The following is a 25,780-nucleotide window of genomic DNA, read 5'->3' on the forward strand; positions in this document are numbered from 1 at the left end:
AGTCATGTCATGTTCTCTCGGCATTTGGGAGAATTACGTGTGTCACAGCATGGACTAACAAACTGATTTGTCTGGCATGGGTCACCATCCCTTTTGTGATTATTAACGAGTTGTTAGGTAAATGTAAAACATCAAAGCCATTAAGGCCATACGGAGGACAACATTTACACTCCATAGTGATAAAGGGCTACCTAAGGGTGATGATGATGGACATTAAGAAAATTAAAGTTTCAGCACGTGAAGATCATGTTAGCTGGTTTCGTTTTTTTTTTTATTCCCAGAATTGTAGATGCTCCATGTTATTCTAGCTAAAAAATCTGGCTCACGTTCGTTTTCTATAGAGGTTAGGCTCTCCAATGTCCTCTTTAAATTAATTCTCTATTTTGGACTCATAAAATGTGCTTGTGTGTTAAATTCGGAGTAGTGTTACAATCGGGCATATACTGCCAAATGATCTGGCAGTGTGATTTGTTCTTTTCTCTGCTTCCTTGTTTATATGACCCTTGGGATAAATTGATAAATTTCGTCGGCCACTACCGAATCAAATTAAGGGAAGTGGATTGTATAGAGCTGCAATTCTATTGCTTGCCTTGTGTTCCGATTGTTGCCAGTTTTTGAAATCCAAAAGAATTACATTTTTTGTCACAAATGCAGGAATAAAAGGAGATGTGGAAGGAAATAATTAAATTAAGTGCTTCAGTGACCAATCAAGCTAATGCATTCATGTGGATATACAGGTCACCTGTTTTTCTGAATTACGTAAGTGTTACTTCCCAAGCAAGAGCAACAGCAAGGTGTGGTGTTTTGGGAAATAACATGTTACCTTTCCCCCATGTTGGCACCATCCTGATATTAGGTATCTAATAATAAGCATTCATAACTAGGCTTGTGCGAATATTCGAGCCTTTCGAATATTCGAACGAATATTACAGTATTCGAATTCGCTTCGAAACGAATTTAAATTCTAGGAAATTTCAAAGTATTCGAAATGAACGAATAGACATATATAAACCGCATGTAATGCCCTGTAAAGGTGGTTTCACTGCAGTGGAGGCGTGCTATGCCGTGAATACACTTTTCCAGGAGAAATTTGCACTGCCATGAAGCCCCACTTTAAGTTTAAATGAACATACAGTAAAACCTCGTTAATTCAAAGTCACTGGGACTGTGAAAAACCTAATTAAGCGGGTTTTTGAATTAACCAAACATACAAAAAGCGGGATGCAAGGAACTTTAAATTACTGGAAGTAATCAGAGGTGGTCGTTCGCTGTTCCAGCAACTTTGCGGCTACAAGGGTTGTGTCTTCCAGCAATACCAGGTCCCAATTTTGCCGCTAGACCGGGGAAACGGCGGGCCTCGCTGCTGCCAGCGCAAGAAAAATAAAGAAAGAGGAAAAAAAAACGGTCTCGTGGTCTACTGAAATGCGCGCCTGCGGAAAAGACGTGCTTCGCTGCAACACAGTGGTGACACGGGGGCAGCATGTCACCTGCTCTTTGCAGGGTCAGCGCGTCATGATGCGACCATTCGTCCATTCTTTCTGGTAAAATAAAGAATTTAATAATGGCCAGTGTGACGGAATTCGCGATGTGTTCTAGGTGGAAAAGATGACCATTGAAGTTTTCGAACTGAGTCTTCGAGGTAGGCGTTGCGATACTCCACCAGCAGTGCAACTGCGCAAATTGCCGGAACAACCTCCATTCGGAGGTTCGCATACATCGCGAGTTCCGTCAGGCCGCCCTTTATTAATTTCTCTATTTTCCCAGAAAGAATGGGTAAATCATGACGCGCTGACGTTCAGAGAGGCATGCGTCATGCTGCCCGCGTGTCACCGCTGTGTTGCAGTGAAGCACGTCTTTTCCGCAGGCGCACATTTCAGCTGACCATGAGACCGCCTTTTGTTTAGTTTTTTTCTTGCGCTGGCAGCAGCGAGGCTGGGATGCTTCACTCGTCACTCATTAGTATTGCTACACTGCATTGCCTTGTGGCTCCTAAGGGCCATCGTTTCTGCGGATTTGCGGCTAAATCGGGATCGGGGAATTGGCACATGGCACCCAAAGTTTTCGAATTAACCGGGCTGGTAGTGACCGCCGCTTCAAATTATCCACTCAAATTTACATTGCAAAATACGGGGCCAAAGCGATCCTTCTAATTATGCGGGATTTTAAAATAACAGAGTTCGAATTAATGAGGTTTTACCGTATTACCCTCATATCGATTCATCATTTTTTAAGTTTAAAAGCTTGTTATACCGGCTTATATGCTCTAAGTATAGTAAATTTTAAAACGTAACATATTTTACAGGTTATCACTTGCATTCTACTGAAAGTCAACTGCTATTACTCAAAGTTGCTTCCACTTCCCTTTTAACCAAAAAGAATGACATATGCATATGCCTTGTTTCAACTTTAAAAATATTGAACTGGTTAGTTGGGTCATGACAAATATGCTCATTTTTCTTTATAATATGTGATATAAATTATTCGAATTCGCTTCGACCAAATCACTATTCGCTTCGAATTTGCTTCGGACCTAAAATTTACTATTCGCACAAGCCTATTCATAACTTTAGGCAATGCCATCCATTCAGCTGGTACGCACCTTAACCAGGACATCAACAAAGTGCACCAGAGCGGTAAGTTCAGTGTGATTGAGATGTTCATGGCCAGCCACTTCTTGGCGCAATGAGTAGACCAGTGCATTATTTAGGTCAGCCAGGTACACCCTGCAGATTGCCATGCCAACAAACATATGAGCACAAGCATCCTTTTCATGCACTTGCAAAGCATACAAAAGTACTAGCAGGTAATATTTTTTTTGTGTTCCTTTCTTAAAGTATCTCCCTTCAAAATTTTGAGCATCCATGCAGTGAGCAGCAGTGGTAAGAAGGTGCACGAACACAGCTTCGTTTCAGCTAGTGGATTACCTTAATATAAAGCACAATAAACAAGACAGCCTTTATTTCTCCAATTACAGCTTTCCGGACACTACAGCATAAACTCACAAGGTTGAGATGGTTTGGCTCAGCACTGAAAATGAAATTAAAAATAGAAAATATGTGAGACGCCTCTTGAGATAGGTAGCTATAGGACGCTTGTATGCTAGACTGAGTATATAATACTGCAGGTAAAATTTATTATGCTTTTAAACCAATTTTTAAACCTATGTAGTGCTGCTCTGGGGCTGTTAGCAGTTGATAGTACCGCGCAAACAATATGAAAAAAAAACTAGAAAAACATGTTCAAGATAGAGCTGATTCTTGTCCTAGATTAATAGAATCACAGCATAATATATGCATAGCAAACACGACGTAACTGTGGAATGACCACCTCTATAACCCAGTGTGAAGACTGTCTTTGTGAGGTTAGAGGGAACAGTGCAAGAAAAGAGAAGTAAGAAAATTAGGGGTGTGCGAATACCGAATACTAGTAGCTTTCCAATCAAATACAGAATCAAATCAAGAGAAAAAGCCAAATAGCGAATGAAATATCAAAAACTTTATTTTCACAGGCCTCAATAAATTTTCGTTGTGGAATGGATGCGGTCACGGGTATGGTTTTTTGTGTTTGCTTGACATGTGATGTTGGCAGGAAGGTGGGGGGGGGGTACAGTTGTGTAAATTACTGTACTATGTGCTTGTTTAAGTTGCCGAAATAGCACATGATCGTAAAAACAAAGTAGAAATATTAGCTTTCCTTGAACATCGAGTGGCGGTACCACGAAGCAGTTGGAATGATCAAATTATTGAGTGGCAACCAAGTAGAACCTCAGTAACACATACCCGCTTCAAAAGTACTAATGGTTAAAACGTAGCTGCAACAGATCCCCGACAGAGCGTCAGGGAGCCTAATATATTTGACGATCGCTTTAAGGGGCCCTCCAAATCTATTCAAGCCTCCATCTTTTACTTGCAGGTTACACAGACTGAAGGACAGAAAGATTACTGCAGCAAGAACGGCAGCGATAGGGGCACGAAGTCCAAAGTTATTCAGATTCACATGACCACATTTCACTCGCCACTAATGGTGCAAAGCGATGCCCATGGAATGAGCTGAAAGGTCCTACGTAGGGGAAGATTGCACATCATTGTTGCCTGTTCCATCCAGCGCAGTGATCACGCCATTATCACAGTAGCAAACAACGTGGCGCCGCAAACCCAGCACTCCAAAAAAAAAAAAGTGCGAGACCAACAACAATGTGTCGAGGTGAAAGACTTTCACCCTGTGAATGTTGTAACACTCACGAGTGCACAACACGAGGCTGCTCAGGAGGGGACACAGGCAAGAAGAAAAACTTTCGCATAACGACAAACCTCGTGTGCGCATTTTTCTACGCTCAAAGGCCGCAAGCATGAAAAGCAGGCAGTGCCCCTGCCGTGTTTTTAAGTTTTCTTTTTTTTTACCCCACTATCTGTTTCCATTAGTATAAAAAGTACAACAAAGATCTCTCAAACTAGAAGGGAGACACCGCATGTGCGAAACCAGGCAGCTCACTAACGTACACAAGCAAGAGAAAGAAGCGAGAGAAGCCTTTCGTCTGAACATCGGACCCGCACAAGCAATAAGCCAGAGGCAAAATAGCAGCCAGCGCCTCTATCATGGTTTGTAATAGTCTTTTTTGTTGTTTTTGTTGTTGCAATGTTGTCTATTTGGCTTTCAATGGAAAAGCATGCAAAATAAGTCTCGATAATATTCATGATTTTTCCGGGCAATGACCCGATTTATTCATTGCCTCGATCACCTCTAACGTTACATTTATCCAATCAAAGGTCTGCGCTCTTCTCCGTCATTTCTGCCTGCAATAGTTATGGCAGGCGCCACTACGCGTTGATGCGGTTGGCAGCGATGTAGTGGTTTCACTGCATGATTAAAATTAGAAATCTACTAATATCGGTGCTTTGACAGATGCTAAAATTATCCCTAGCCATCAGTCTACACAACCAACAAATAAAAAGTAGTTGCTCCAAAAGTGTTGGAGGCCTTCAGCCGTAGTGGCTTGTACTATGCTGACTGGTTAGTAGGTACCGCAATCACTTTTTGTTGAAGATAATGGTTAGCTGCACTGCTGCACTTCTCAGCTCTGTGTGGCCAAAGCCACAATGTGCCACAAGAGGGATTCCATGTTTTCAGTGACTGCAGAGACCAGCTGACCCATGATTGCGACTTTGGTGCAATTGCAGCAATGCCTTTACCGGTCAGCATCGTGAAACAAAATGAATGCGAGACAGCGGCCATAGACGTATGCATCAGTATGACTTATTGCCAACAACCCTATTGCAATAAGTATCTTGGACTACCTTCTAGGCAGTGCATCTGGTGTAGCACTGTTGTAAGTGTACTGCACGCTTTTGATAGACGACAACCTAAGCGTTCCACTGGCGCTGTGCTGCCGTTCGCTGCATGCATCCTTTAAAAGTATGGGACCACTTTCAAGCGTGCATCGCTTTGCGTGCGTCGCTTTGTGGCAACTAAAGCAGCTCACTGTAACAGAGTTGGATCAAGAGAGTACTCATCACAATCGAGCACTATTGATAGCGCAGATGCCAAGAAACCATGCCACCTGACTGCACTGACACTCCCATGGCAAATGTGTGTAGTGCTGTTCTAAGCGTACTGCATGCTTTTAATAGGCCACAACTCAAACGCACTGCACAATTCTTGCTGGCTCCTTGTGCAAGACCACTAGAGTGTCACAGGGATGCAGAGTGCATGTCGCTTGCAGGAAGCTCACCATTGCTGCATTGACCCTACAGTAAGCGACTCGCTGCACTCATGCACTGTCAGGAACGGAGCGGGCACAATGAATACTCCCCTGTGCAGCAAACACAGGCGTATGGTACATACAGCAAGCACGTGAACTGAGTTGGTGACGCGCTGCATGCAAGTAGCCTGGAACGATCGGCTTCATGCTGTAGCAAGTACCGCGTTTTAATGAAACAGTGCCAGTTTTTTCTCACAAGAATATCTTGGCACAGGTCTGCACATATGTAGCAGGGAAAGCCGATGTGTGTGTCCATCCGCTCTCTGACAGCCGTTGTGGGTTCAGGACTTATAATAGTTTCGAAATGCTTTTTGGCATAGCCAACATGTGCTATCGGACATTCGTGCGAGATAGCCAGAATTTTTTTCAGCACTTTCGTAAAATGAAAGGAAAGACCTTGCAATGGGTGCCCTATGACGTATTTGCTGCAGCATTGCATTTATTTCTTTGTTGGTAGTAGTGCCACACATCAGGAGATGCAAATTTGTACTTGGTGGTTGATACATACCACCATTTAGCACACAATGATGCGCCGTGCTCATCAGGTACACATCAACAAACTATCACGATACAATTTCTCGAATTCAATTCATGAATTGAACTATTCGGAAAGGTACTATTCGATTGTGATTTAAATACTCGAAAATTTGTACACCCCCAACGAAAATACTATTACCAATGATAAATGGTTGAGGTTGCCACTAACTGGTAACACCATTTAATGATGGCAGAGGTAAACGATAGCACAAGAAAATAATCAGTCAGTCTTGTAATTTAGAGCAATACTGACACTGAGTCTGTCATTGGGTATGTCCTCTCACTTGATATCAACTGACTTTCGTCCTATCTTTATAAACTCTCAAACACGGAAATCCTTTTGCAAGCCTAAACCAATACTTGAACTGCACTGCCCTGCAACCAACCACAACCTAGCTGACGTTTATAACCAAAGTGCAGAGGCATCGAACTTGAATGCAAAGCTAAGAATAGTAGAACAGTAAACAAAAAGAGGGACTATATCAATAACATAGGAAAGTATAATAAGGTCAGTTTCAGCTTGGCAGCATGCATTACCTCCATGTGTGCTAAAGGCTACAAGCGCTGGCAAATTTTCAGAGTGTAGATGCTCTCATACTGCTAAATGTTTCACTTGGAGGCAAGCGTCAAGAGGGATTTGAACTGTGATTGAAAGAATACTGCGGGTAAAACAGATGAAGGATTGGAGCTGTTTGACTTGTAACTCCACTTCGGCTTTTATATTTCTAATTCACCACAAAAAATAAGACAGTCAACTCCACACGAGCATGAATCTTACTTGCTACTTAAATTTTTGAGGAGTGCAGCACTATGATATTGCACTAGCCATCAGATGTAGCGCTTGACCACTGAAACCTTTAACAGAACTTAACTACATCACAAGTTCTTGAGTGCGTGAAGTAGCTGAAATATTAGTGAAGTTTCTCAATGTAACTAGATTCATAGCAAAATTCTGTGCAAAACAATAACAATTTAGCTAGTCACACATTTTAACCCTCTGAGACGCTATGTACACAATTGTGCACACCACTTGCTTTTGATATTTGTATCGACTAGGGGCTAAGAAAGAGCGAGACCCATTGACCTTTCGAGGAATTGAACCTCTTGCATATAAAATTTGTTTTCAGTTAACTTCATTTTGCAGTGTACTGTTGCGTATGATCACTTTACTGAAGGCAGTACCATATTCATCGAGTCGTTCGACGTGCCGCTTCCTGCGACCTACGTGAAAAATAATTTTTCGTTGCTAACCACGGACACATAACCGCAAACAAATTTGCGCTATATTTCTAGCCTGAGATTTTATTTATTTTATTTTTATTTACACTTCACCTACATCGCCGTAAGGCAGTGCGTAGGGGAGGTACACATGGGTAATAACATAACGCAGTTAACAATCGATATAATAGTTACAACAAATACAACAATACACAAGATACTTATAAGAGAAAAACACTCGAACAACAGTGAATTATACCCCTGTCACACGGGCACTCTAAAGTCCTTTAGACAAGGGGACATCTTCCGGAAAGGCGTTCAGGAGCAGCAACACACTACAAAGGAGTAACTCCTTTCCGGCAAAGGTACTTTTCCGAAAAGCAGATCCCGCATCTACTTTTCTGGCAGTAAGGGAGTACTCTCGCACACAGTGTGCGGAATTGATCAATAGAAGAAAGCGTGTCACAATGCTAGGTTGCCCCGTGATTTTTTTCCCTAGAGGAAATGTTTTCATTTTCAGTAGTGAAGCGATTTGTTCAACAGTTAATGTTTACAGTAGCTATACCCTCGCACGCCCGCATCACGTCGCTGGCGCCGCCACGTTGGTGTTGACAGTGGCATGGTGCGCACTGTCGCAGGTTGTCACACCCAGACGTTGTGTGTTGTCGCGCGCGTCACGCTTGTGTTGCTTGTGTCTTTAGTGTGTGTTGTTATCACCGTGCCTGCAAAACCCGATCTGCAAGGTCACCTCGCCTATCGAGGAACGCGCGACTCCACGCTACCTGCGAGTGCGCTGCAAGAGACGCTCATCGGCGTGCTTGCCATACGCGGCCCCCGTCCCACAAGAACGCTTAGCGAGAAGCGCTTGCCTGTACAGGCATTTTGAGGAGCGCGTCGCGTGTGCGCTGGCTTCGGTGGCCCTCGCCTCTCTTGTGTGCATCTGTTCGCTCTTGTAATGTGAAGGCGCGTCTCTGCACTCTTTTGTAAAGACTCTGGCGGGTCGTCGTTTGATGTTGTGCACTTTCGCCTGCGCTGCGGTAACCTAACCATCAAGAAATCCGAGAGCAACAAGCGTCAGGGTTACCATAACTCTTCCTTTATCGCTATCGCTAATTACTCCGCTAATCCGTCACATGGTCACAGCTATGTAAATAACGCTATGAATACAACGCGGCACGCCGGCACTGACACAAACGTGAGAAAGGACGGCAAGAACGTGGGTATTAAAACACCGACTGTTCATAGTCGCAAAACCAATCGAGGTCGCTGCTAAAAACGCAAAAAAAAAAAAAAACACAAAGAAAATATACGAACGTGAGCAATATAAGCCGTCAAACATTAGAAACAAACGTTTCCGAGTTCTGGTATCGCTAAAAGTGATCTACATGGGCAGGTTTCTTTAAATATGCATTGCTCGCACAAGAAGCGCCATTTATCTTCAGCATTCTTTTGAGGAACCACATAAAGCACTAGTCCGGTGCCGTGTGTCATCGGCGCAACTCCTTTCTGCAAATGGTCTCCTTGGGCGGCAAAAGTCGTTTACTTCAAAGCACTTTACTTTTGGCCGTATGTCAGGGGTATTACACAAATTTCATTATATTTATGCAAAAACAGAGCCTGAATGGCTTCAGAATAAATAAATATTTAATTAAAAAGTAATTAGGAATGATTGTATAACACACATAAATTAGCGTATTACCACATTATTTTTGTGCCAATTTAATATCGAGTGCCTTAAAATAAGATTGTATCGATTTGACGCATTTACAGACAGTTCTTCATTGGTAGCATTTGAAAGGGTTAATTACATTCTATATCTCATTTCTGTGAGTATGTGTCCGATTTCTGCAAGTGCTGTGTCACGAAAAACCTTCCTGTAGCAGAGTGCTTTGAAAGGACCAATTTCCTTAAAAAACCAACTTTGTTGTCTAAAAATTTGCCCTTGTACAGGAAAATATTTTTCTAATATTTTACATGACTAATAAGTCAGAGTGTTCCAACCCTTCTAGTGGTGTAAGTTGTGTTTTGACAGAAGACAGCATACTAGTAGTGTTATGCCAACTTGACAGAAGACAGCATACTAGTAGTGCTATGCCAACTCACTTGTTCGTATCGACTGCTTTGCTCTCCTCTGGTGATGATGTACTAGAAATTGTTGTTGCAGTACTCGAACTTATTTCTCGCACGTAAGGTTCCAAAACCATCAGCACATGGTCTCGTGAGCGATCTTCTTCTTTCACCCTAAATGTAAGAAAAGCCATGAAGCCGATGCAAATCAAGTAAATAAAAAATACTGCATTATTAAGACAATACAGTAGTACTTTTCTAATGCATCCTAGTGAGTAATAATACTTAAAGTGCATGTTTTTATGTCCCTTTTATTTAAGGCACACTTGTGCATATTATGTGTGCTACTTCTCTTGCCAATTACCCAACCCCACTGAGAGCTCCATTATACAGGAAGGCACAATTGTAAAACGCTGACTCATGACTTCACTTCAGCCTTAATATTTCAACTTCATCACAAAAAATAAAACAGTCATCTCCACATGAGTATGAATCTTACCTGCCACTTCAGTTTGAGGAATATGATCTTATGGAAGCACTCTTTCACAAGATTCCACAAGATATTTTTTTACAAGCTGACAACATTTATGAGAGAGACGAAAATGAAGTCTTGTGAGACAATGTCTCAAGGAGGCAAGCAACCCTCTCACGGTACAAATGAATTCCCACAGCTTTTGCCTTTGACCGTTCACAGGCAACATAACTCAATCCCCCATTCTCCTATTAAAGCTTAAAGCCTCTATCAGGAACTATATAACACATTAATTAATTAATTTCTGGGGTTTTATGTGCAAAACAACAATACGATTATAAGGCACACCATAGCGGACGGTTCCAGAAATATCAACCACCTGGGGTTCTTTAATATGCACTGGCATCGCACAGTACATGGGCCTCTAGCATTTCATCTCCATCAAAATGCGACCACCGCAGCCAGGATGGAACCTGCGTCTTTCAAGTCGGCAGCCAAGCACCGTAACCACTGTACCACCATTGGTGGCACATATCACACACCCAAATCCTAGTTGTGCGTATTTTTCTATGTGGTGCATAGACCGCAGCTAAAGACCCTCCATCTATGTCCATGCTCGAAGGGTTGTGGTAGATGAATAGAGGGCCTTCGATGGGGGGGAAGGGGGACAGCTTACATTAAGCTGGAAAGCTTCTTGACAACTAAAAACAGCTCAGCCCACAGCGATCTGCAACCATTCTTCACAGCCTCCATTACCTCAGCCGTGCCAAGACATGCACTTCTGAAAAGCATAACGGCTGCTGGTGAACACCTGTTAGATTTGAAATGTAGGAGGCTGAACAAGCAATGCCATCTATCATTAGGTCAGATAGAGAACGGCTGCAGTGAGAGGAGAGTAGGAGCTTTTATTTCAAACGTTTTCTGCTTTCATGACACTGAGTTTAATGTTTTGAATGGACAGTTACAGCTACATGATTTAGTCCCCAAGTTTCTTTATTTGTAATGTCCAAACATGACAATGGGTTCTTTAAGGAATGCATTATTACAAGATTTTCTAGTCATGTGTTTGCAATGAAGTAAAATGAGTTGAGTATCGCCAAAATTTAGACACCTGAGTAGCCTAGTTGAGCTGCCGTTACGGTATAGGACATACAGGTCCGCCCAGTAAACACTGGAAACACTTGTCTCATCAGGAAGCAAGGACGACAGCCAGGTTCTGTCTGAGGAGACCACCAGACGTTGCACATAAATGGAGGATTGCCTTGACGAGAGATCCAAGGCTACCTGCACAGTAATGCCCAACATGGTAAATATGTCCCTCAGTGGAATCAATCACTTCGGTTCCCTCACAATGCTCTTCATTCTTTTCATGCCTACCTATGCAGGCTCATAACATTAGCAGTCTCAAGAACTGATAAACAATCAGTTAGCCTCTGCATAAAACTAACAACACAACACCTTGGTCTCTCACAAAGGTAAATAACCGTGCTTATAGTACTTCATCCCCATCAAAAATAATGAACTTGCAAAAGGGTAAAAACTTTATCACTAACAAGAAGCGACTGACTTTGAGTACGTCAAGCAATAGTGAAGACCTTGCAAGCAAAGAAATTGTATAACTACTGCAATTTAGTCCCACTGTATCCTGTTATAAATGCAAGCAGCACAACTGGAACCAAGCCAAATAAGTCTCGTGTATACAAAGATAAGCATCCCTTGTGTGTTCTAGTCATTCTGAGCTCTTTCACAATACAATGAACGCCTTTTACAGAAATTTGTCCCCACTACAACTTGTACCCTGGCATATTCTAGCACGAAAGCACACCGTGTAACCACCAAAGGATACTTTAGGGTGTAACTAATAATAATAATAATAATAATAATAATAATAATAATAATAATAATAATAATAATAATAATAATAATAATAATAATAATTAATCTGGGGTTTAACGCCCCCAAAATTATGAGGGACGCCGTAGTGGAGGGCTCCGAAAATTTCGACCACCTGTGGTTCTTTAATGTGTACCTAAATCTAAGTACACGGGCCTGAAACAGTGTAACTAGGCTAGACTTTGCACACATGGCAACTAGATAGGCTACCTTAGAAACACCACTCAGCTTGCAACGCAGGGCGTCCCCCTATCAGATACTATAGTTCTATTGGGTTCTACCTCCCAGTGATTAACATTGCAAAAGTAGAAATTACTCGAGCTACGGGCTTCATTGTTATCCATCTAGTATTAATTCCTTCCGTGGCACAAAGCTGTAAACAGATTTCCATACTGTATCCTAAAACACTAAAGCCCAGAACTTGAAAAAATGAGAAGAAGAGCAGTGATGCTGCCTCTTATTAGCTATGCAAGCTCATGCAGACACAGCTGGCTAAAATATCTATATTGACACGCATACTTGCTTTCTTTTATTTCACGAGGACTGCCTTTCTTACTTTATAGTGACGTGCTTTAATGCTCGACACAGGCCATGCTTCAACTCACATAATGCTTCACAAATGACACCGACTGTTCTACAAACATCGCATGCCCAACGCATATGTTTAAGTACCTTCCAGAGTGTACGCGAGCATCAGCGATAACACTTGAATGTACTCTGACATATGTATAAAAGCTGGCGTATTTCGCCACTGATCAGTTTTTCTTTCGATTACTGATGACTGACACTTGTGCCCAAGGCTATCATTGCACTGAACGTGTCACTTTTTTTTCTTTCTGGGCACAAGCTCACCCAATATGCTATTGAGGACGAAAGTGCCCATGACATGAGATTCACAAAAGATCTGGATTCTCGCCTAACCTAACATAGCCTCTATTTAAAAGTTTCAGCCTTTAGTAGTTTCTGCTACCTACAGATTATCAATTAAATTAGCTCATGAATTGATAGAGCAGAACTTCAAGTTTTCCATGCTGCCTGTGTCCTGAAGGCTTTTGTCCTCAGGAGTACATATGCAAAAAAACTTACCGGTATCACCACCAGCATTAAAGGGATACTGAACAAAAATCGAAAAAAAATGACAAAAACATCGAAATTCTACTTGGAAGACACAACTGTTCCGATAAGTTTATTTCACATATTTTAAAACAGCTGGCTCTATTTTTGGAGGATTGTCAGCGTGCAGCTGCGCGTGCAGCTGCTGCACGCCAGCGCAAGCCGTGACATCACTTGACGCCACGGCAGATGAAAGGTGCACACGTTCCTGTCCTGCTACTTCCCTTTCTCCACCGCTCCTTTACATCCCACTCTCTCCCTTCCACAGAGGTGCTGCGACGTCCCCCCTCTTTAGAGGTTTTATCCCACCCAGGAGAATTGTTCACTGCCGGCGCCGTTCGTAGTGGTTCTAGGAACTGCAGTGGGGGCTGAGCGTGTTCAGGGATGCGGGCGACAGCAGGCATTGTTGGCCTGCCCATTTCGGGTACATGATATGTCACCAAGCGTCATCTCCTCTAGTTCACGGCGCGGCCACTAGACATGGCTATTAGTGAAAAACACATTATACTTATTATATTCCACTAGTTTCTCTGTGAAATGAAGGTTGTGTCTACCGGTTTCAGCACCCAATCTTTCAGTTTGGGTGAAAATCTCAGTGGCAAAAATTTTGTTCAGTATCCCTTTAAAGGGGTCATGAAGCACCCCTTGGGCTGGTTGAAAAAACACATCCTGCGGAAAGCTGACACGGCTATGAACTGCTCTGCCAAATATTACAGTCGTGCGCACCGCGTAATGGCCACAAGCGGAGCGCGAAGTTGCCGTTTCCCCAGGCACCCTCTTTTCAAACAGAGGCCGGTTCTCACTCTCGTCGGTAGGCGGGGCGTCTGTCCGTTTACGTTGCGGATCTGTCAGTTTACGTCGCAAGAGACATAGCATGCTTATTGGCCGATAGCCGACGTAAATCGAGAGCGGCGTTCGGATCAGATGCGCTTCTTGTCGCGGGGTGCCGCCACTTGCCGGCGCCACACTCCTCAGTACACGGTAGCCGCATTCGCGCAAGCGAATCACAGCGGGAGAGCGATCGCGTTACATGACGCGCGCTGACGTAACTTTTTTCCCCCATGCCATCCCTCCCTGTCTAGCTTCCAGTGCGCTCATCGGCACGAGAAAAGAGAGAAAGCGCTGGGAGCGTGCGCCAAACCCCCGTAACTCCGCTGATTCTTGACGGATTCGAGAAATTTTTGCGGCAATTGATTCGGGAGGGCAGTACACTCCGATACTGAGGTCATTAGATCATTACTTGGAAAAGTGGTTCATGACCCCTTTAAGCTCTCCCTACACAAAGCCAGGAGATTGCAGGAATTAACATGCTCACCCTGTGCCATGCGGCAGCAGAAATTGCGCTAAAGATTTTATAACAGAAATCTGTACTTTCCATGCAAACTACTACCCGAGACCAACTAGTGCACTTATAATGCATATGTGTGTGTGTGTGTTTTAATTTGATCTGTCAAATTATCAAAAAATATAACTGAGCTTTTCAAAGCAAGTTCACAAAATATATTATCTGAAACGAAATGGCTCACCTCTTTCCCGACATATGAAGTGTTAAGCTCCACAACGAGAATTTGGACGTCTATATTTGCTGGTACGTGCGCCCATAGCCCTTCTGTAGTTTTTTCCCTGAAATACATGTAAAGTGTGGATGAAAAGGAGCATTGTAACATGTAACAATCTTTAAATGTCTCAAGATGCAAAATAATTTATTACGGAAAACAAAAAACAACCTTACATTGCAACTACATGCTTTTTCTAGAGTTAAGTTATAGTGCTTGCAGGGCTAGTCGGTACATCACAGATAGGTGGAAGGTATCAGCGCTTGTCCTATCCTGTTCTTCTTCGTTTTCATGCTCATTCACTGGTCCATTCGATCATTACTTAAGGCTCTAGTCTCAATAGAAGCATTGCTATGTAAAAAGAACTGCAAGTAAAAAAGTAAATGCAATAGCCAGTCATAATCAGACATGAATAGGCAAAAAAACTAATCAGAACTTCTTTTGCACACCATTGCTTGAAAGTCTCATGTAGCATTGCCGAGTGCCCAGGTGTTAAATGCTCTATACCTTTGGAAGTACACCTTTGCAAAAAAATAAAGCTATCAATAGATGTAACAGCATATATGTATGTATGTGTGTGTATGTGTGTGTGTGTGTGCGCGTGCGTGTACGTGTACGTGTACGTGTGTGTGTGTGTGTGTGTGTGTGTGTGTGTGTGTGTGTGTGTGTGTGTGTGTGTGTGTGTGTGTGTGTGTGTGTGTGTGTGTGTGTTTACATGCATTCTAGCCCATTCTTTGTGGTACTAGGTCTGCTAGCATGCAGCTGTCCCCACCCCCATGCGTTAGCAAATAGTTCCCTTGCAGGCGACACAGGCATGCAGAGGAGACAACAGCAGAAAGGCATTTGGAACATGAATAGATTAGTTCAGCACATATGGCAAGGAATGTAAAAGCTCACAGTTTAACCAATACACACAGAAAAGGACAGCTCAGCTGACGTTGCCTAGTTTTTACAGAGAATGTCTCATGGGCACACATCAAGTGGTACACCACAATGAGTGAATCTAATACTTTTACAGACAGGAGTACTGTTTGCATCTCAGGAAAATCGACACCACACTGTATTATTAACCACAGGGCACCGCGTGGGCTGGGCAAAGGTGAGAACGAGAATAGTATCAGAAGATGAAAATCGCACAAAGTATATTTACAAACATTCCCTTTTGAGAGGAATTCTTGAGCTGTCACTGACTACAGAAACCATGCAAATTTTCAGGATTGTAATACAGATACTCAAAGTAATGCTTGCAACATCAAGTACAAATCAAGGCAAAAGCTTGGAGGATACTCAAGCTTCGTCTTCAAGAGTGGAACGCAATAGCGAAGTCAGGCCTAATTCGCATCACCTTCTCAATCGCTTGCCATGCTCCGCTTCTCGGTAGACACCTCAACAGTGCCACAAGGAAAGAAATATCTGTGCGCATAACATTGGCCATTTTAAACTCTCCTAACATGCCTACTGCAAGTACAGTTGTGAAGTGCTCATTGCGCTATAATTCATTATTTAGGAAAATAGTGAAGTACCGATGACATGTACGTAAGTCAATATGTGCACCTACGCAGCTGCACAGTTTGTTGATGCTGTGGCTGATGACGATGATCAATTATGCCTGAGCTCTTTGTTATGGGTGGGCCTTTAAACCGCCCACTCACTGCGTAATTCACATGTTGTAACGCCTGGTGTGATTCTGCTTCTTCCACATAGTATTACAAGTTTTAACACGTCTCCTCGCACTGAATTATACCTGTATAGGGTTTTTTTCTGAAGCAATTTCAAGCACTTGTGCGGCTGGCTCTCTGGTATAACACCTGATTGCCACGCAGAATGCCTAGGTTCAATTCTGGCTCGAACCCTTGAACTTTTATTATTTCAATCTATTGCAATTTTTCAATCACACTCAACAATGCCGACACCAATGCCAACGCCAGAATTTCTGTAACACAGGCTTTTTAACGCTATCGGAATAAACTTATCTTTTTTAAAATAATGCCAGAATGCAGTTTAAAGCCTATGTTTGCTGTAAATATTAAAGCACTAATGTTACAAGATTATACAAAGCAAGTATATAATAGCGATAACTCTAAATGACCAACGAAAGATGTGTTTTTACATTCACACAGGAATATGCAGGTTCAATTTAACAATAACAGGGCCCTGAAACACTTTTTCAACACAAAGTAAAAAAGCGTTTCTGATCTGCACACGAGGCTATGTGAACCTGTGAGCCGATTATTGCCTTTCATGCAACAATTCATTAACAACCTTCCATCAAAAATGGTAAAAATTGCTGCTCTCTCCTTCCCAATGTTTGCAGTAGCTACCATATTTACGTGGTTATAATGGGAGTCCTTTCTGTAAATAATAGTTCTGAGAACGCACTTTGAGTTATATTCGAAACCAAAACATGAACATGATGCACTTTTTCTTTTCTTTTATTATTTTTTTTTTTCAGGGTTTGTCCATCCCTGCTTCCACTTGACCACACACCTTAGGTAGCTCCGCCAACTGACTGCACTATGTTCTAGACATATCTACTGCTGGAATGTACCACCATCATCATCATCAGCCTATATTTAAGTCAACTGCAGGACAAATGCTTCTCCCAATAATCTCCAGTTTACCCTGCCTAGAGTGAGCGGATCCTAATTTATGCCTGAAAATTTTTAGATTTAACCACCTCACCCAACATTCTGTCGTCCATGGCTGTGGTTCCCTTGCCTTGGAAACCATTCGGTCACTGTAACTAACCACTGGTTATCTGCCCTACACCTTACGGGCTGCCCAGCTCAATTTTTTTTCCTCTTAATGTCAGCTAGAATATACGGTCATTCCAGCGACGCAGGCGGCGCCACACGGCCCTCCTCCGAAGCTTCTACACGGTGATGTGACCGCCGTTGAACGTCGCTTTGCCTTCATTAAAACATCTTGGCGTTTTTTAACCGATAGAAAGTATCGTCTGCAGCGAAACTAGAGGGCCTTACGAGCTTTGCTGCTCGAGACGCACACGCTTGCGAGATCACCTCATCACCATCTCGTCCGCCCTTTTGACCTACCGAGGCGCCGTCTATAGTCTCTGGAATGATCGAATCGACTACCCCTATTATTAGAATGTCTACACACTGATCACGCATAAAGAATGAGCCACGCATTAATAAAATTGCAAATGTAAATTTCAGATAACTTCCAGCTGGGGGGGGGGGGGGTCACACGGGTGTTTAGACAGCATCACCTCCCTCACTGTGATGCTGTCTGGTGTCAATCCCCTCCCCATGACGGAAAGGGAAAGCTATGCCTCTGCTTGGTTATATACATACATGTTTGTGTGACCACTTTTTGAAAAACAGTGCAACTGGCACAATGGGATGACAATGGCTGATGTTTTGTAGTGTACAACACGAGTTTATCATATGTGGTTGCTTCCTTTCCACAAAAAGTAGCTTGGCAAATTTTATCATGACTGCCACGCACAGTGTCTATGTGTTGCATTTTGTTAATTATATGTGGCGTGTGTAAAGTCTTGCGTGTTTGCAGTCTGCCCATTGTGAAGGTACCAATAAAACTTTTCAAGAGGGCATCCTTTACAAAGTGCTATATCAAGCACTGGCAATCAGAGCTATGAGCAGTGTGCCACAGTATTCCTACTATGTATATGTATATGTATATATATATATGTATATATGTATATGTATATATGTATATGTATGGCAGGGTCACATAGTAGTACTACTATGTGACCCACTTCTGATAGTTGACAATTCTGTATGTCCTCACTGCCAATAGTATATGCAACCCCAAATTCGAGTGCAAACATTATATTAATATTCTGCATATGTCCTTCTGCAGCTAGTATTAATTTTCTCAATCAAATTCTGCTTTCTCCGATGCACGTTTTGAAAGAAATAATTGCTGTACATCTCAGTCATCAACATGATTACATGCACTGACCTTTTGACACAAATTGCAATTGTTCAAAGGAAATTGCACAATATAAATAAAGGCCCTGAATATATATATATATATAGCAGCCCATCTTTCACTTATAAGCTGCTTTGTGAAAGTGACTATTAATAGGTGATGATGATGTATGGGGTTTTATGGCGCAAGGGCCACTGATGGCCAAAGAGCGCCATTACTAATGATGGGATGCTTAGGCTTGTCAGTGATTTGCATTGTCATGATGTAGGATGGCTGTAAAGGGGCCTTAAAAGGACGCACTTTGTAAAAGCATAAAAAATATATACACAGTAAAATTATGGCAATGATGTATGGAATGGTCTATGGTTATTGAATGCGTGATGAGCAATCATAATTGCGGAAGGTGAGAAGCGGTGACTAGCACGTGGGCCTCCTCACTTCCTTTGTATCCAAAGGCATAGAGGTCAGTGCTTTCCTTTGCAAGAACTACCGCAGCAGCGGCATCTCTGGAGAAGCCGTGCCGCGGTTCCCTGGGTAAATAACATTAAAACTATGTACATCTCTGAAATAACGGAAGAGTGAGTCATGGTTAAAAATTGGTTCCCTGCCTATGAACATTGAAGGGTGAAGTGGGAGATGTTGGCGGTATGATGGGAAATGTTTTTCTCTGATATCTTCTAGATGCATGCATTGAAGCAGGATGTGCAGGACAGTAAGTGGCGCACCACATTTTTCACACATGGGTGTGTCACCACCGGACAAAAGGTGTGCGTGTGTACTATATGTATGTCCTATTCTAATTCTGCAAAGTGTGACTTCTGTGTGACGCGACTTCGATACCGGTGACCAGATGCCAAGACGTGGCTTGATGACGTGTAGCTTATTTTGTTTGTGCCTATCCCATGTGCTCTGCCAAAAGGCCCTGAGCTTCCTTTTGAGGAAGGGTTTTAAGTCTAGTGCAGGGATGGCTATGGATGTATTAGGACTGCTTTCGTGGGCGGATGCAGCTAGCTGGTCCGCCAACACGTTGCCTTGAATCTCGCGGTGCCCTGGCACCCAGCACACTACGGCACGCTGTTTAAGAGCGTAGACCGTGCATAGGAGTGTGCAGAGGGAGATGAGGACTGGGTTTTTGTGTTTTTTGAGAGTTTTGAGGGCTGTTACCACGCTGAGAGAATCCGTGTATATAACTGCCTCATGTAGTTTTAATTGTTTAATGTGTTTAACGGCCACAAGTATCGCGTAAGCTTCTGCCGTGAAGATACTTGAATCAGGGCGCAGAATACCGGAATCCGAAAAGGATGGACCAACGGCTGCATAAGACACAGAAGTATTGGACTTCGAGACGTCTGTAAAGAATTCTGGACAAGTGTGTTTATGTTGTAGTTCGAGGAAGTATGCACGGATATGTGCAATAGGTGCGTGTTTTGTAACTTCCATGAAAGATATATCGCAATCTATACGCTGCAACTGCCACAGCGGGAGTTGTGCAGCGGGACCCATTAGACAGTGTTCAAGAAGTGGCACACCTGCTTCCTGAGCTAGGCCCCTCACACGAAGTGAGTAGGGCCGTCTCACTGAAGGACGGTTGTCAAAAAGTGCAGAGCTGGACAAATCATTGACAGCAGAGTGTGAGGGGTGTTCGTTGTTTGCGTGCACCTTAAGAAAATATGTGAACGATATGTAGGATCTCTGCAGGTGGAGCGACCACTCATTGGATTCAACGTAGAGGCTCTCTACGGGGCTCGTTCGAAAAGCGCCCGTAGAGAGACGGATGCCGAAATGGTGGACAGGATCAAGGATCTTTAAGGCGCTCTGTGTTGCAGACTGATAAACAACGGCCCCGTAGTCTAGGCGCGTTCGAATGAGGCTTTTATATAGGTTCATTAGGCATTTCCTGTCACTGCCCCATGAAGTGCGCGACAACACTTTTAGGATATTCATAGTCTTCATGCACTTATTTTTTATGTATTTGATGTGTGATATAAACGTAAGTTTAGAGTCCAGAATCACGCCTAGAAACTTGTGCTCTACCTCTACAGGTAACCGCTGGCCATGCAGGTCCATTTCGGGATTCGGGTGGAGGCCTCTCTTTATAGAAAAGAGAACACGGGTACTCTTTTGTGGATTTAACCGGAACCCATTCTCATCTGCCCATTGGGACACCTTGTTCAGGCCGAGCTGGACCTGCCGCTCACAAATCGCGAGACTGCACGACTTAAATGCTATTTGGATGTCGTCAACATACGTGCAATAAAACATAGTTCGTGGGATACAACGATGCAACGAGTTCATTTTTATAATGAAGAGTGTACAGCTTAGTATACCACCCTGTGGCACACCGGTTTCCTGTACGAACGATCGTGACAAGGCATTTCCAACCCGAACACGGAATGTGCGGTTTGACAGATAACTTTCAATTATATTTAACATCCGGCCACGTATGCCTAAGTGTGTCAGGTCTCTCAGTATGCCAAATCGCCACGTCATATCATAGGCCTTCTCCATATCTAGGAATACAGAGAGGAAGAATTGTCTGTGGACAAAAGCCTCGCGAATCTGAGCCTCAATACGTACGAGGTGGTCAGTGGTGGAGCGACCTACTCGGAAGCCGCACTGATATGGATCAAGCAGCTTGTTTGATTCTAGGAAATGTGTTAAGCGGCAGTTAATCATCTTCTCAAATACTTTACAAAGGCAACTTGTTAATGCTATGGGCCTGTAGCAAGAAACACTAGATGGATCCTTTCCCTGTTTCAGAACAGGGATCACAATGGCCTCTTTCCAGGCAGAGGGAATCTCGCCAGAAGTTTATACAGCGTTATAGAGACAGAGGAGAGTTTTCTGTGTTTCGTAGGGTAAGTGTTTAGGCATTTGGTATATAACACGGTCAGATCCTGGGGCAGATTCATTGCAGCAGTTAAGCGCTGCCTGCAGTTCAGCTAAGTTGAATGGTTCGTTGAATGGTTCGTTTTTTGCACATTTTCTTTCCAACCTTTGCCTTTCTATAGTTGTTTTGTGTCATTTGAACGTGTCGGAGTAGTGCGTAGAGCTAGACACACGTTCAAAATGTGCACCAAGAGAGTTTGCTTGGTCTTCCAGACTGTTGCCATCTGTGTTTACTAAAGGAAGTGAATGTGTTTGTTTGCCTCTTAACCTATTTACCCTGTTCCACGTCTTAGCCTCGTCTGTGTAGGAGTTAATACCTAATAAATACTTCTGCCAGCTTTCTCTTCTTGCCTGTCGGCGTGTTCGCCTGCCTTGGGTCTTGATCATTTTAAAATTCATAAGATTCTCAGCAGTAGGGCAGTCGCGGAGTAACCCCCACGCTTTGTTTTGCTTTTTTCGAGCGTTCCGGCAATCGTCGTTCCACCATGGGACACGACGTTTGGAGGCAATGCCACTTGATTGAGGAATGGATTTTGAAGCGGCGTCAATAATAAAAGAGGTCAAAAACTGAACAGCAGCACCAATTTCCAAGGACGACATTTCAGCCCACGAGACACGGGTAAGAGTTTCAAATTTCTCCCAATCTGCTGCATCAGTTTTCCACTGGGGAGCCTGTGGTGGAGATTCGTTTTCTTTTGGCGTGCTTAAGAGTATGGGAAAATGGTCGCTCCCATAGGGATTTTTAATGACGTTCCAGTTAAAATCAAGTAAAAGGGTGGGCGAAACAATACTAAGATCGATAGATGAGTAACTCCTGTTTGCAAGGCTAGAAAATGTAGGTTCCTTCTTATTGAGCAGGCATGCACCAGCGGAAAACAGAAACTGCTCAATGAGACGGCCTCGCGCATCGCTGCGAGAGTCCCCCCACAAGCTGCTGTGTGCATTGAAATCGCCAAGGACGAGGTATGGTTCTGGCAATTCATCAATAAAGGCCTGAAATTCGTGTTTGTGTAACTGCTAGTGTGGGGGTATATAGAGTGAGCAAATAGTTATGAGCTTGTTGAAAAGAACAGCGCGAACGGCCACTGCCTCCAGGGGCATTTGCAACTGCAATACCCGACATGCTACATTTCTATCTATTATTATAGCAACGCCGCCAGAGGATGTGAGAGCATCCTGGCGATCTTTGCGGAAGATGATGTACTGTCTGAGAAAGTCAGTATGCATTGGTTTCAAGTGTGTTTCCTGTACACACAGCACTTTTGGTTTGTGTTTGTGGAGGAGTTCTTGAACATCGTCGAGGTTCCTGAGAAGGCCCCTCACGTTCCATTGGACTATTTGCGTGTTCATGATGAAACTAAGGTAGTGCTGTGTGTACGAAACGGGAGTTGTGGTTGTTTAGGTGGGGAGTTGGAACTCTAGTAACAGGGCCATCCTCCGGCCCCGTTATTGGCTTCTTAGTTTTCTTAGCACGCTCCAGGGAGCTGCGCCGATCTTTCGGCACCAGGGGTGCCGAAGTAGTGTCCATTGCCTCCTGGCAGGCACTGGATGCCCGCACGTGCGAGCTGATGGTTCGAGTTTCGGGCCTCGCCTGGTGAGACGAGGCCTTGAGACCCGATGACCCTGGAGTCGACGGGCTCTCTTTGCGGATTGGCGGGGTAGATTTAACTACTGCCGCCTTGGGGGCAGGCGCCACAGCCGACGGTTCGCTCTGCGTGGACCGAGGGAGTGGCGGAGGCCAATGCGACGTTCCCCCCCGGCGCGCCGCATCAGCGTAGGGTGTGGTGTGAAATGGCGAGCACCTTTTACGGGCTTCGCGAAAAGAAATGTTCTCCTTGTACTTTAGTGTGATGATTTCTTTTTCTTTTTGCCAGTTTGGACATGTGCGTGAATACGCCGGATGATCGCCGTTACAGTTGACACAGTGCGGTGCGCCATTACAGTTGTCGGATATGTGGCCTTGTACACCGCATTTAGCACACGTTTGATGACCACGGCAGCTCAATGATCCGTGGCCGAATCTCTGGCATTGGAAACAACGTCTGGGATTAGGAATGTATGGTCTGACAGTTAATTTAATGTAACCTGTTTCGATGGTTTGGGGGAGAACACTGGATGCAAATGTAAGAATGAGATGTTTCGTGGGGATTTCCTTGCCTTCTCTCCTAATAACGATCCGTTTTACATGGGTCACATTTTGGTTCTTCCATCCCTCTAGAAGTTCATCTTCAGACAGGTCAATGAGGTCGGTTTCCGAGACGACTCCGCGTGAGCTGTTCATGGACCTATGGTGTGACACTGAAATGGGTACGTTTCCAAGTGTTACGAGACTGCCGAGTTTTTGGTACTGTTGTTTAACTGGGACCTCGAGAAGAAGGTCACCGCTTGCCATTTTGGTTACCTTGTAGCCCGGCCCAAAGGCTTCGGTCAAGGATTTTGCAACTATGAAAGGGGAAATAGTTCTTGCAAGTTTTTCGGGGTTCTGGCTGTGTAGTACATGAAATTTAGGGAACGTTTCTGTTGGTCGGGTCAAAGAGTGGAGTATTTCGTCGGTGCGCACCCTCTTGTGAGGGTAACGATCAAGGAGGCGGGGGAATGGAACAGTTTCCATGATAAATGTGTGTGTTTCGGCAGCAGTGGCGGCCACCCACCATGGAGTCCAACAAGGGGACCCTGCAGCACTTAACATGTAAGGCTGCAAACGCCAGCCGTACAATGCCGCTATAACCTAATATACTATGTCCAAGAGAGGACACATATACACGGTTAACCCGAGCCGCCTACGAAAACTGGGAAGTAACTGAAGAAAAAGGAGACAGGACAGAAATGAAAGAAGATAGGAAAGAAAAAGATAAGAGAGGGGATAGGAAAGGGCGACCGCCGATTTCCCCTGGGTGGGTCAGCCCAGGGGTGCCGTCTACGTGAAGCCGGGGCCAAAGGGGTGTGTTGCCTCTGCCGGGGGGCCTTAAAGGTCCAATCACCCGTCGTCGGCTCAACCCCCAGGATCCCCTTTTCCCCGGACACGGCAAAGCCACACACGGCTAGGCGTGGGAGGAGGTCGAAACCCCCCCCCCCGCTGACTATTAATAGGTGGTAACAAAGAAGGAACTAATACTGTAGAGCTCAGTGCCTTAATACGCATCTTTCATTCTATCTCGTATCCATCCGATGTTTCCTTTGTACTAGAAATCGAAGACTTTTAATATGAGCCAACAAGCATGTGGCCACATGTGCGTGCGCACACACACACAACTACACACAAAAATGACATCCATTTCTTATTTTAAATGCAGAAATACATTCAAAACGATAACACTTTTTCTCTGTGCCTGTCTGCATTTGTTCGAGTAAAGCAGTAGTAATGAAAATCAATACAGGAAAAAAGAATTTCCTGGAGAGGCACCAGCTGAGAGGGAGGTACTAACCCCTGAAAGGCATCAAATGAAGGCCAGCTTCTAGGCCGCTCCCCTCGATAGGCATTTTCGCTATCCACAAGGTCAACAGCCTGGTGTCTCAACTGTTCTGGATGGTGGTGTGTTTCTACTTCAACACCTCGATCTTGAAAAGTTGAGCGTGCTTGAAAAAACTGTAATATAGGCCCAATAAGAGGACAGCATGTTGTTATGACAAGGGCAAAAATAAGAAGTGTATGTACAAAGAATAGCCATGGAATATTTACAAGGAACAAGTGGTACCACAGCAAAAAATATCATGAACCACGACCCAGCACCTTACACGTCACTTCATCTTTACTCAATCTCAAATACAGTGTCAGCTTTGCATCTGTGGAGACTGTGTGGCACTAGACTTCCACAACAGCCCTGACACAATGCATCCAAAGAAGAAAAGAAGAAACAGACCAAAATGGTGGGCATCCTGCTATGTGTGAGAATCACGGCAGGGCATCAGGTGAACATGGAAAACATCAGTGCATAGGTGAGCGAATGGATAAGTAGGTAAAATATGATGACGACGATGTGGAAAATAAAACAAAATGCAAAAAAAACTTATTATCTCTAAAGCAACAACACAGACTAGCTGGGACCAGAGGCGTAGCCAGAAATTTTTTTCGGGGGGGGGGGGGGGGGGGTTCAACCATACTTTATGTATGTTCGTGCGTGCATTTGTATGTGCTCAGGTATATATGCGCAAGTAAAACTGAAAAATTTCGGGGAGGGGGGGGGGGTTTGAACCCCCCAACCCCCCCTGGCTACACCCCTGGTTGGGACGTACCTTTGTACCTTTCTTTCATGCTATTTCGACTCCTGTAATCTCTCAATGCATTGTTTTTGTCAATGACATTTCGACAAATCAAAAGGCACATTCTTTACGTTCATCACCTTGCATTTTCTCCCCTGTTAC

The 25,780-nt window shown here is 43.8% G+C and overlaps 1 protein-coding gene across 1 annotated transcript in view; it reads right to left on the minus strand.

The window, feature by feature from the left end:
• Positions 1-25,780, minus strand: part of LOC119405018 (sulfhydryl oxidase 1) — an 83,157-nt gene that overhangs the window by 42,373 nt on the left and 15,004 nt on the right. Inside the window, exons 3-7 of the mRNA XM_037671767.2 lie at positions 24,844-25,004; positions 14,585-14,681; positions 11,164-11,336; positions 9,617-9,754; positions 2,600-2,723 (exon numbers count right to left, since the gene is read on the minus strand). Coding sequence (XP_037527695.1) covers positions 2,600-2,723; positions 9,617-9,754; positions 11,164-11,336; positions 14,585-14,681; positions 24,844-25,004 — 693 coding nt within the window. The remainder of the gene's footprint in view (positions 1-2,599; positions 2,724-9,616; positions 9,755-11,163; positions 11,337-14,584; positions 14,682-24,843; positions 25,005-25,780) is intronic.

This window comes from Rhipicephalus sanguineus, chromosome 1 (genome assembly GCF_013339695.2).
Source record: "Rhipicephalus sanguineus isolate Rsan-2018 chromosome 1, BIME_Rsan_1.4, whole genome shotgun sequence".
NCBI lineage: Eukaryota > Metazoa > Arthropoda > Arachnida > Ixodida > Ixodidae > Rhipicephalus > Rhipicephalus sanguineus.